At 42.9% G+C, this 10,801-nt stretch overlaps 1 protein-coding gene across 1 annotated transcript in view; it reads left to right on the top strand.

Moving 5' to 3' along the window:
- Positions 1 to 1,469: 1,469 nt before the first annotated feature.
- The window catches only part of cntn2 (contactin 2), a gene marked incomplete at its 5' end in the record, with an annotated part of 43,137 nt that continues 33,805 nt past the window's right edge, over positions 1,470 to 10,801 (top strand). The window contains 2 exons of the mRNA XM_080462306.1: positions 1,470 to 1,524; positions 1,861 to 1,895. Of these exons, the coding sequence (XP_080318432.1) occupies positions 1,470 to 1,524; positions 1,861 to 1,895 (90 nt within the window). The remainder of the gene's footprint in view (positions 1,525 to 1,860; positions 1,896 to 10,801) is intronic.

Raw genomic sequence — 10,801 nt, 5'->3', positions numbered from 1 at the left:
CTCCTTGGAGCGATGGATCATTCCAGCCACTCTCCGCTGCGTAGATCCGAAAATCAACAGCATATTCAGCAACCGACCGTGATTGCTGGGAGAGAGACATCAGACGTCGAGCTGCTTCCTTGCCCTGGAGAGGATGATCGAAGACCTGCCTCATCTCCTCCATCAACCGAGTGCTTGATCTACATATGGGTGATGCCCGTTCCCACAATGCCGTCACCCATTTTGCCGCTTTACCAGACAATAATCCAATTAAATAAGCAACACGAGAGTCATCGGTGGAGTAAGTAGCCGGCTGCTGCTTGAACACTAGTTCACACTGGAGGAGGAAACGGCCACAACCTCCCAGTTCCCCAGAATAACGTTCCGGGGTGGGCATATGCGGCTCCCTGGTGGCGGTCGGCGGTATTGTCCCGGGGGGAGGAGCCACAGCCGCAGCCGCGTCACCGGGATGTTGCTGACCGACGGCGAGCCCGTCCAGGCGGCTGGTGAGGAGTGACATCTTGGCGGTCAGTTCATTTAATGTTGTCCCAATCTCCCGGAGGAACGTCTGATGTTGGGACAAGAGATTGCCGTGGGAGGATATGGCGCGCTGGAGGACTTCCGGGTCGGCTGAATCCATCTTGGCCAGATCGTTCTGTCATGTAAGGTGTAAGGAGGATTCAGGCGCCGACAGGACGAGGAAGCTGAGTTTAAGAAAAGAGTTTATTTAGGCGATCTCTCCAGCGGGCGGACAATCCTCGGAGAGTGGCGTGAAGGCGGAGGTTGACGTCACCGGACAGCGATCTCCCGAGCTGGACAGCGCGGCGCACACCGGGACTGCACAGGAGGGGAGTTACACAGATTACTCAAAATACCGTAGTATACGATAAACAATTGGCTTTACAATAAGGCTCGAGGGGCCGAGTCAAAGTACCGCGGGGGTAAACGAGACGATCTGGCGATGAGAGCCTGGAAACCCGGTTCCTATATAGTGGCCTCAATCATCTCTTTCAGGTGAGCCTCCTACGCCGTCCGCTCCACCTACGCACACACGCCCACACACACGCCCACACACACACACAAAAACAAACACAGCAGTATACACTGCGAAACGTGACAAAACTTACACTTTAAAGTTTGTCTTTGTGGTGTCGCAGAGTATACGTGTCTGAAATGTTGATAATTTCACAAAACCAAGCAATTACTACCAATGATTATTACAATCTCAACACAAAGCCAATTCTAATGAACCCTTCTGGTGCAAAATACAGTGAAATGTCCAGAAAACTGTTTCCTTATGGATGTTTCTACAAACGTTGGTGTGGCTTTGAGGCTAATGCTAGTTTGCCTACAAAGATCTCAGGTCGCTTCAGAAATCTTTTCTCGGTGGTTTGGCCAGACTGGAGCCTGGTGTGGGCCGGTTTTGGCCCGTGGGCCTTATGTTTTCCATCCCTGCTGAGGAGGAACAAAGAAAGCTGCTCTGCAGCAGAATGGCGACGCTCGTCGGTCCTGCAGGTCTGCTGGACGTGAGCGGAGCGGGCGGAGGTCTCCAGCTGTCTGGGAGGTGTTCTCCATGGAAACCCCCCAAACAGCCTGAATCCAAATTAAAACTCGCTGAAGCACAGAACAGGCGATCTCACTGCAGACTGCTAATATGAGGACAGCAGCACAGATCCATCACGCTGACGCTGCTCAGGAAGCTGAAGCTGCTCTGCTAAAGCCTCGGAGGATACCGACATGCCAGGACCTGACGCGCTCGTTGTTTAAGCTGCAGTAATGTGCCGAATGCAGGATATTAATCTCTCTTCCTCTCAGCTTCAACCTCTAGTGTTATAAATCAAATCGTTTGTCTCACCATTTCTCTTGTGATTTTCTGTTCAGGTGAAGAACTTCCCTGTGAGGGAGACCTGGTGAAGGTATAGCAGCCAATTCAAGAAAAACAAGAAAATCAAAAGCTGTGTACAAAATACAACCATGAAGACAGTAACAATCAGACTCTGCCTTCACCTTGCTCCCGAAATTACAATAAGAATATGAGGAAATCACATGCAAAACTTTTAAAAAAGATTTGCAGCCTAATATGTATTTCTGTTTTAAATTGAATGATAAAGTGAAAGCCTGTGAGCGCAATCCTTCACACATGCTGAGGTCAGAGAAGCGAAGCGAGCTTGTGTTTGGAGGGTCACTGGTCGCTGCTGAGCCCTGCGCCGTGAGTGTGTCTGTGTGTGTGTGTGTGTGTGTGTGTGTGTGTGTGTGTGTGTGTGTGTGTGTGTGTGTGTGTGTGTGTGTGTGTGTGTGTGTGTGTACATGTGTGTGTGTGTGTGTGTGTGTGTGTGGTGACGGTCAGATTGGTTCAGTGCAGAGAAAATATTTTCCCTTAAAAAGCGTCAACAAATAAATTCATACATGAAGTCTGATATTCAACGTCTAAGATTATCAGTGCATGTGTGTAAAGTGAGTGTGTGTTCACTGTGCATGAGAAGTATCTTGGCTCATAAGATACTTTTAATTCATGTGTATTTTCCAGTCTGCTGGTGAAGTAGCTTTAATTAGAGCAGAGACGGAGTGAATCCCACCTGACAAGCTGCACTCTGTGTATTCTGCACGTCGTTCTCCAAGTGAGGAAGCAAAGTTTCCAACTTTAACCTTTCATCAGATCGCAAGTGTACCTCGGGTACTTTCCTTTGAACATTGTGTACTTACATCTGTTCTGTGGAACAAACATGCAGGTGCAGGTGATGCAGGTCGCTCACGCTGCTGCTGCTCCAGTGAAACGAAACTACGGCAACCCAGCAGGTCAAAAATCAGAAGTCTTCTGAGGCTTTACACAAAATCACCATGAGGGTGGAAACATGATCTGCCTGTTGGGGGCAGGACGCGGTGCAGCAGTGTTCCTAACATATATAGCTCATATTTCTGTTCATTTTTTATTTTTTTGGTTTACTAAATACGTGTTATTGTGTGGTTTGAAGTGTCACTCAGAGTAGTACTGAGCAGTTAAAGCTATTCAAGCTTTGAAGGGAAATAAAGAAATTAATTAAAGCTTTACAACTAAATACAAGAAATATATTAGAGCTTTACAAAAAGCTAAATAAATACATTAAAGCTAAAAAGAGAACATTTGTAATAAATTAATGCTTTACAACTAAATAAAATAAATATATTAGAGCTTTACAAAGAGCTAAATAAATACATTAAAGCTAAAAAGAGAACATTTGTAATAAATTAATGCTTTACAACTAAATAAAATAAATATATTAGAGCTTTACAAAAAAATGTAAAAATATATTAAAGCTTTACAGAATTTCAGGTATAACTGATTTTGTGTTTTAAAGTGTGACTCAGAATAGTACTGAGCAGCAAGTATTGATGTTGGCCCTGTGAGCTCGGCTCACTAAAACCATGGAAAGCGTCAATCTGCAGAGTTTCGACTGGATTCCTCTGATGGATATTCTCTCATGGATATTCTCTCATGGATATACTCATTCAGCCAAACATCCTGCTGTTCTTGATTGTTAGAGTGGAGGTGACACTAAATAAGACGACTGTGAGACTCAGAGCTGAACCCAGAGATCAGTGATACTGTGACCTCTTTATTAGTGAACATGATTCAAAGTCAGCATGAAATGAGCTCTGGAGATTTTCTCTGCGGCATTCGGTCACATCATCTCACCTGCACATGAAGAGAAACCAGCTCAGGAACATTTCACTGCTCACCAGGAGCCTCATTTATCATCAGTGCTCACGCACAGATCTGTGTGCGCCAACATGAATTTATCAACTTGTACTTATTCTTCGGAACGTATATAAATATAAGCAGGACTCTGACCATGCTGACGCACGTAATCTAGTGGTAGAATCGTGAAAGTACAAATAGAAAGCAATTAGAGTCACAGCAGGAGCTCAACACGCTGAAACACCTCATATGTCCCTTGTTTCCTTCAATTAAAAATGCTCAATTAGTAATTTCCTCCAGTTAGAAGCAGACGTTTTAAATGTGGTGTGAAAAGCTATGAAAGACAGCTGTGACAGCTAAGTGCAATAAATCATCTTTCACCATTAGAAGAATTGGGGAATGAGTTTTGAATGTGTTTGTTGAAGCACAGAGCGGCTTCTCCAGTTGTTTTTGTGCTTGTGGGTTCTGCAATGTAGGAATTCATGTCATATATGGAGCTTGTTCGTCCAGCGGTAGAATTGTCGCTGTCACGCGAGAGGCTGGGGTTCAATTCCCAGCCAAGATACAGTTGTGTTTATTTTTCATTTTGTTTGATTGGCTATCAATGGATTAATGCGGTGATTTACGTATAATATTGGCGCGAGAGACAAGAAGAGCTGAAGCCACCGCAGTGCTCATCCAGCTCCTGTGCAGTGGCGCCGAGTTCAACATCAAACAAGGTTGTTGTTTTTTTCATCATTTTCTAATATAACAGGATTAACTGGTGGTTACCTTATCTCAGCAGCTCTTCTAATTTCTTTGGTTCAACATTAAATTTACCAAACAATATTTTCTGGTTGGCCTCAACCTCGCGGACGAGTTCCTCGAATTTCATTTGAGAAAAATGTCTCATTTTCATCCTCTTAACCTTGATGAGGTGAGGAAAAAAAAAAAAAAAAATATATATATATAATGTTGCCTCATATGATTAGTTGGAGGTGTTTCTGAAGGTGAATGATCCTGAAACATCAGGAGCATTTTGACTAAGAACAAGTGGATTTATCAACATGATGACTTACTGCGGTGCGTACCACCCACGTACGCATGTTTGATGAATACAGGGTTTTTTTGTACTTATGCATACTCCAAGACAGAATTTAGAAGCTTTTTTATGCGCTAATAATAAATGAGGTTCCTGATTTTTGACTCCTAGTCAACAAATATTATATTTGATCTGTGTTTGGCAGTATCAGCATCGGTTTATGGTAATTTACCTTTTGGGACGACTTGTTCTCTGCCATATGCAATAACTTGTTATGTAACAGGAACAGAGTTAAAGTGTATCATCAGTCTGTCTGAAGTTCACCCAGTATAACTGAAGAGCGTTGGTTCAGATTTTAGTCTTGATGTGCCTGGGGTTGTGTCTTCTCTTCGTTTGTCTCAGGCCCACAGCTCTGCAGTATATTTAGCACTTTAGTCAGTTTGCTGAAATTAAAGGGTTTTTAGCACATTGTCTATCCACACATAAACGCTGCAGCCACGTCTCGGTTTACCGCACAGTAAAGGTAATGTGAGCACAGCGGGAGAGAAGGATCAGTCCCGAGGTGATAAAATTACCCAAGCATCTTTGTTTTTTGTTTTTTCATGCTTATTAGAGTCACAGCCACAGATCGTATTTACCACGCCATGCTTTCCCAGAATCCTGATGTAGTCCGGCTCGGGTGTCTTTGTCTTTAAGTCTGCTCGTCTCTTTGATAAACTGCTCACAGAACTCACTTCTCATTGATTTTATTTTTTTTTCAAAGCACATTGTGTCTCTTCAGCATTGTGCTGCTGCTCTTTTATATCCGTGCAACCAGTCGAACCGACGGTTCAGACTGTTATTAACCTGTTGACTCTCCGTCTGTCAAACTGAACAACGAACAGTTTTCAGAGTCTTTGGTGAGCCGACTGATCACAAAACCACAAATTAGACTCGACTGAGAAACAAAAAGAAGTCAGGGGTTCATTTTTATGCTTTTCTCTTTGCAACGAGGTTTCATCCTCCACAAGCCGATTACTGCCTGCATGAACTCACTGCAGCCCATTTATGTCTGGCTCACTGACAAAATACTAATAATTAGTATTTTACATTGGTTGCTTTGAATGTCTTCTCTTGAGGAGGAAAAATCTCCGAGTTCATTTTGTTTCTTGACCAGCTGAAGCTCTGCAGGAGGATGGATGAGGCTTCTCCTGCCAGGTGTTTGCATGTTCTACCTGCAACCTGCAGCTGCTCCAGAAGGCTTTAACAGTATTCATATTATAAATATCACTAAAATCTACTCAGGTTTTTATATGTGGGAAAAAGGTGATCACTAGAAGGTTATGACAAAAGTGATAAATTGCTATAAACTTCTAAAGAGCTGAAAATATTTAACAGGTAAAAATGTTAAAACTGCTAAAATAACCAAAATACCAGATGATGTAAATTGCTAATCTTGACCTTAATGGGTTTAAAAAATTGCTGCATGTGTGTGGTTTCTTTCCAAAAACAAGCAACAGCACCCAGTAGTGGCACAACATGAAAACTACACAGTTTTCAGCGCTTCTGTCGGTCCCCTGTAAATGGACATTGTTTTCAAAATGTTGCTGCATAAACATGAAAATAAAACGCAAAAACTCTGCGTTTTCGAGCAGGATGAACACATGAAAGACTCTGTGGGTCAGTTTCTCCATCACTTCATCACCTCCGACCGTTCACCAGCGAGGCGAAGATGTTTTCTTTAGCTCTTTAGCTCAGCCACTGAGTGGAAACACAGAAAACATGGTGGACACACACACACACACACACACACACACACACACACACACACACACACACACACACACACACACACACACACACACACACACACACACACACACACACACACACACACACACACACACACCTCCAGCTGGCTTTAATTTCACTCATCAGCGTGTGTTCAGTGTGTGTAGAGAGATCTGCAGGCAGGTCACCACCTACGTATGACTGCACTCACTACGTTCACATCACAGGTCTTGATGCTCAATTCTGATTTGTTGCTGGGATCTGATTTTTTTGCGTGATCATTTCAAAAGCAACCTGCCGTGTGAACGTGATCGGACCGGGTGCTTTTGGGCCCCAGAGCGCAGAAGATGACGTGAAGTCACGCTGAGCACTCTATTTATGCATGACACGCCGGTCAGCACCGGGGTTGCCAGATGTGACTGTTTCCAGGCCAAAGAAAGTAAAACCCACACACCTCAATGAAAACCAGCCCAAATCTCAGCCTGTGTAGGAGTCATGAAAAAACTTTAAAACTATTATATCTGGAATAATGAACACGCCACAAACACACAAATGCATGAAATATACAAAGTTAAGAGGCACCCAAATAACAGGCAGACTTTCTAAAGCATGATCCTCATGTTTCAGAGCTGGAGTCTGGAAAAACCTAAAGTTACAATAAAATAAATCCTCAGATTTAAAGACATGAGTCACATGTTTTTCCTGTTGAGTGGAGAACCAGGTGATTCGAAATAAAGACGTTCAGCAAAATGTCCATCTGTGTCCTGTAAGCCAGGTTACGATGGCCGTTTCTGTGTGAGTGCACATAGAAATGAGCAGGAGTCTGTCCCCACAGGTTCGCTGGGCTGTGCAGACCTGGGATAAGAGCAAGAAAAGCTCTCAGAGTGTCTGGGTTCGGTCTCAGGAGAGGATGAGTAGAATCAGTGGGCTGACAGATAAAGATTACAGTCCCAGCGTGATACACGAGCTGGATGGGGCTGCATTGTGATTCAGCCGTTTTCTCTGTGAAACACACTGGCGGACGATGGCTGATGGAGAACAACCAGCTGGCTGGAAGGAGATGGAAATAAAAAGGCAGAGGTCATTTCCCTCAATGCATCTGAATATGAGTTAACAGGTGATGTGTGGCGATGTATTCACCGGGAGCGCCAAACAAGTTCACAATGTAAAATGAAGAGTTCATGGGTTTTATATTTACTCCTACTTTATTCACCAGAATTGGAGCTTCTGTTGAATTTATTAAATTATAATTCCGAAATGTTTCATCACAGTTTTTAATGGCTTAGCCATAACAGAAGCTGGTGCTGTTGTAACCTGAAGACCAATTTTTAGTGGTCATCCTCCTTCTTTTACTCAACCTGGTGCTGGGTGTGTGTGTGTGTGTGTGTGTGTGTGTGTGTGTGTGTGTGTGTGTGTGTGTGTGTGTGTGTGTGTGTGTGTGTGTGTGTGTGTGTGTGTGTGTGTGTGTGTGTCCTCTGTTTCACAGGCCAAGAGGTGACAACAGGCACTTACAAAGTGCCATTGTTTCCCAATGATGAGCCTCTCAAATAAGAGTCTCTGTGTCCTGATGAAGTCACGCTCCGCGTGTGTGTGCGTGTGTGTGTGTGTGTGTGTGTGTGTGTGTGTGTGTGTGTGTGTGTGTGTGTGTGTGTGTGTGTGTGTGTGCGTGTGCGTGTGCACGTGCATGTGCGTGCGTGCGTGCGTATGAAGTCACTAAGCTCCCCTCGTGCTCGATGGCTGCCTCAGTGTGCAGCAGCGTTTAACATTTTTTCCAACAAAAACGCCGCGTTTTCACTTGAAACGTCGTGCAAATATGAAGAATCATCAATTCTATTAAAGGGAAACATTAAAAAAAAACTGCAGAAATTTAGCCAAATTTAGAATGAAGTATTTAAACCATTGTCTCTGAATTTTATTATTTGTACTTTATATGAAGCTTTTAATCGGAACCTTTAACAGCTCTATCAGATTTTAAAGTCTGCTGAAGTTAGAAGCTCTCAGCTCCCTGCAGTACTCTGGACGGATTGTAGGACAACTCGTCCACAAAACTGCAACCCCAGTAAACTCGCCCACGGACAGCAACCTCAGTGGACAACTCCTCCATGGATGAGATTTCAGACTTTATTGGAGAAAAAAGTCCTGTACAATGTACTTTTACATATTGTTAATTCTAAATGATATTTTATATATTTTTTATATATCTACTATATGTCCATATGTCCTTCCACACTGGCCTGGTCACACCTCAGATCAAACCCTCACCCTAAACCTAAAGATCGCTTCATAATGAAATATATATCTTGTGTTTTTGTGTCAAATATACTTTCCTTCCAAATGTGTCAAATATACTTTGAAATCCTTCAAATCAATAATGCTGAAAAAATTTGTCGTAGACGAGATGTCCGGAACCACATGGACGAGTTGTCTGTGCACCCTCTTGAGGTTAGCATTTAGCATTTAGCATTGTCCCTGCAGTGTGTTTTCAGACTTCCTGAAGCCTTCAAAGCTCCAAAGAAGACAAGTAGAAGTTGCCTTTGCCGGATGATTGTGCTGATGAGCTGTTATTGTCTCCGACCAGACGGATCCCAGCGTCCCGGGGTAAACGATGTCCAATGGAAGCTAAGAAGTGTTGTGAAGGAGGAGAAGGCGGCTGGCGGTGGAGGCCACAAAGCTGAGCCCAGCTCATGAACAGAGAGAAGATTCTTTTTGGTGTGTTTTTCCCTTCATGTGGTTTTTAATTTGGTTGGAAGGAAACTTTCCTCATTGGTTTTTTGTTTGTTTGTTTTTTGGGACAAAATACTTTGAATATAAGTGGACTTTAAGCTTGCAGCTCTCTTCTGCCGGTGTGTTCTGTCCTCCTGAGCTTCACTTCTGACCTCACAACAGTGTCTGTTGATTGAAGAGTCATTCTGATCCTTACTGGCCATTTTTAGTCCGTTTCTTTGTTGTTTATTTACAGATGTTTTCGTCTTTTTCAAACTGAACCCCCAACATGAAAGTAAACAGACACAGTCTGATGGACAGGCCTGGCATTCATCTGGAGTGTGTGAGGGTTTTAAGGACCCGTAAACCTTTTTGTCTTGCAGATTGCAGAGACATTCAGGCCGACGACGGCTTCAGCGTTGACAGTTTCTCTGCTGCTGTTTTCATTGGGTTTGCAGAAAAGGCTGCAGACGGAGGATGGAGTTACAGCACCATTTATTTGCGAAAGGTGCTTGAGGCTCAAAACATTTTTATGTTTTTTTTTGCTGACTTCTAACAACAAAAATGTCAGCGAACAATTTTTGTGGCATTTTGAAACCAACAATCAGCACAATGAATGCGGAGCCCAGAAAAACGGCCTCTCTTTTCTCCTTCCAATCGCTTTGTTTTTAACTTCTGAATGCAATCATGAGTACTTGGAAAGGCGAGAAAAGTGTGCTCCATTTATCCTGAACTGTAGAAATCATTGTGATGGAGGCTGCAAACACCGCCACTGCTTTCACCAGTTTATAGAAGCTCTGAATCAGGACAGTGATTCACAATGTCTTTGTCCTTACCTCTTTCAGTCTATAATAACAGTCGCTTGACAGTTCTGCCCTAAATCCTTGTTGTTGTCTAAAGCCTTGTAGACCGCCGTGGTCTTTAGAGCTCATACTGGCTGAGAGCAGGGGTCTGCAACCTGCGCTCTGGAGACACATGTGGCTTCAGGCTCCCTGGAGTGGCTCCCTGACATTTTCAGAAAATTCATTGTGAATAAAGATGTTTACATTTTCATGTACATACCACACAGATGTTTCTAAAATACTAATCTAGGCAACAAACTGCTAAATAAAGTAAAACAGGTAAATATGATAAAATAGCTAAAATTACTCAATAATAGTAGTAACAATTAGAATAAGAATAAGAAGAAAATACAGTCAAAACGGCTCAACTGCAATGATTAAAATAGTGGATTGATTTTTTTTTTTTTCACGAAAAGGAAAAAAATTAAAGGGAAAAGAAATTAAAGGAAAGGGGGAAAAGGAAAAAGGAGAAAAAAGAATATTGAAAACTCGATAGCTAAAACTGCTCTCACCACTAAGAATTGCACAGCAGCTATAGATAGTTAAATAGCCAAAGCTATAAAAGCTATAACATTTAAATAAAAGCCATAAAATGGCCAAAGTGGGAAAATTCAAAGGAAAAAAAACAGATAAAACCTCTCAAAATGTCTCCCAAAACTAAAAATGTAATCAACTATATCTAAGTTGCACCTATGACACTTGCCTGGTGTGATTGGTAATGACGGTGGTTTGAGTGGGACCGTGAACCAGCCAACCCTCAGTGCACACCAAACATGATGTGGTGGCTTTATTAGCTGTCCAAACCTGCGG

This window comes from Lipophrys pholis (genome assembly GCF_963383615.2).
Source record: "Lipophrys pholis genome assembly, chromosome: 4".
Taxonomy (NCBI): Eukaryota; Metazoa; Chordata; class Actinopteri; order Blenniiformes; family Blenniidae; genus Lipophrys; species Lipophrys pholis.
The sequence above is the reverse complement of the archived record's forward strand: the minus strand, read 5'-3'. Positions and strand labels throughout refer to the sequence as shown.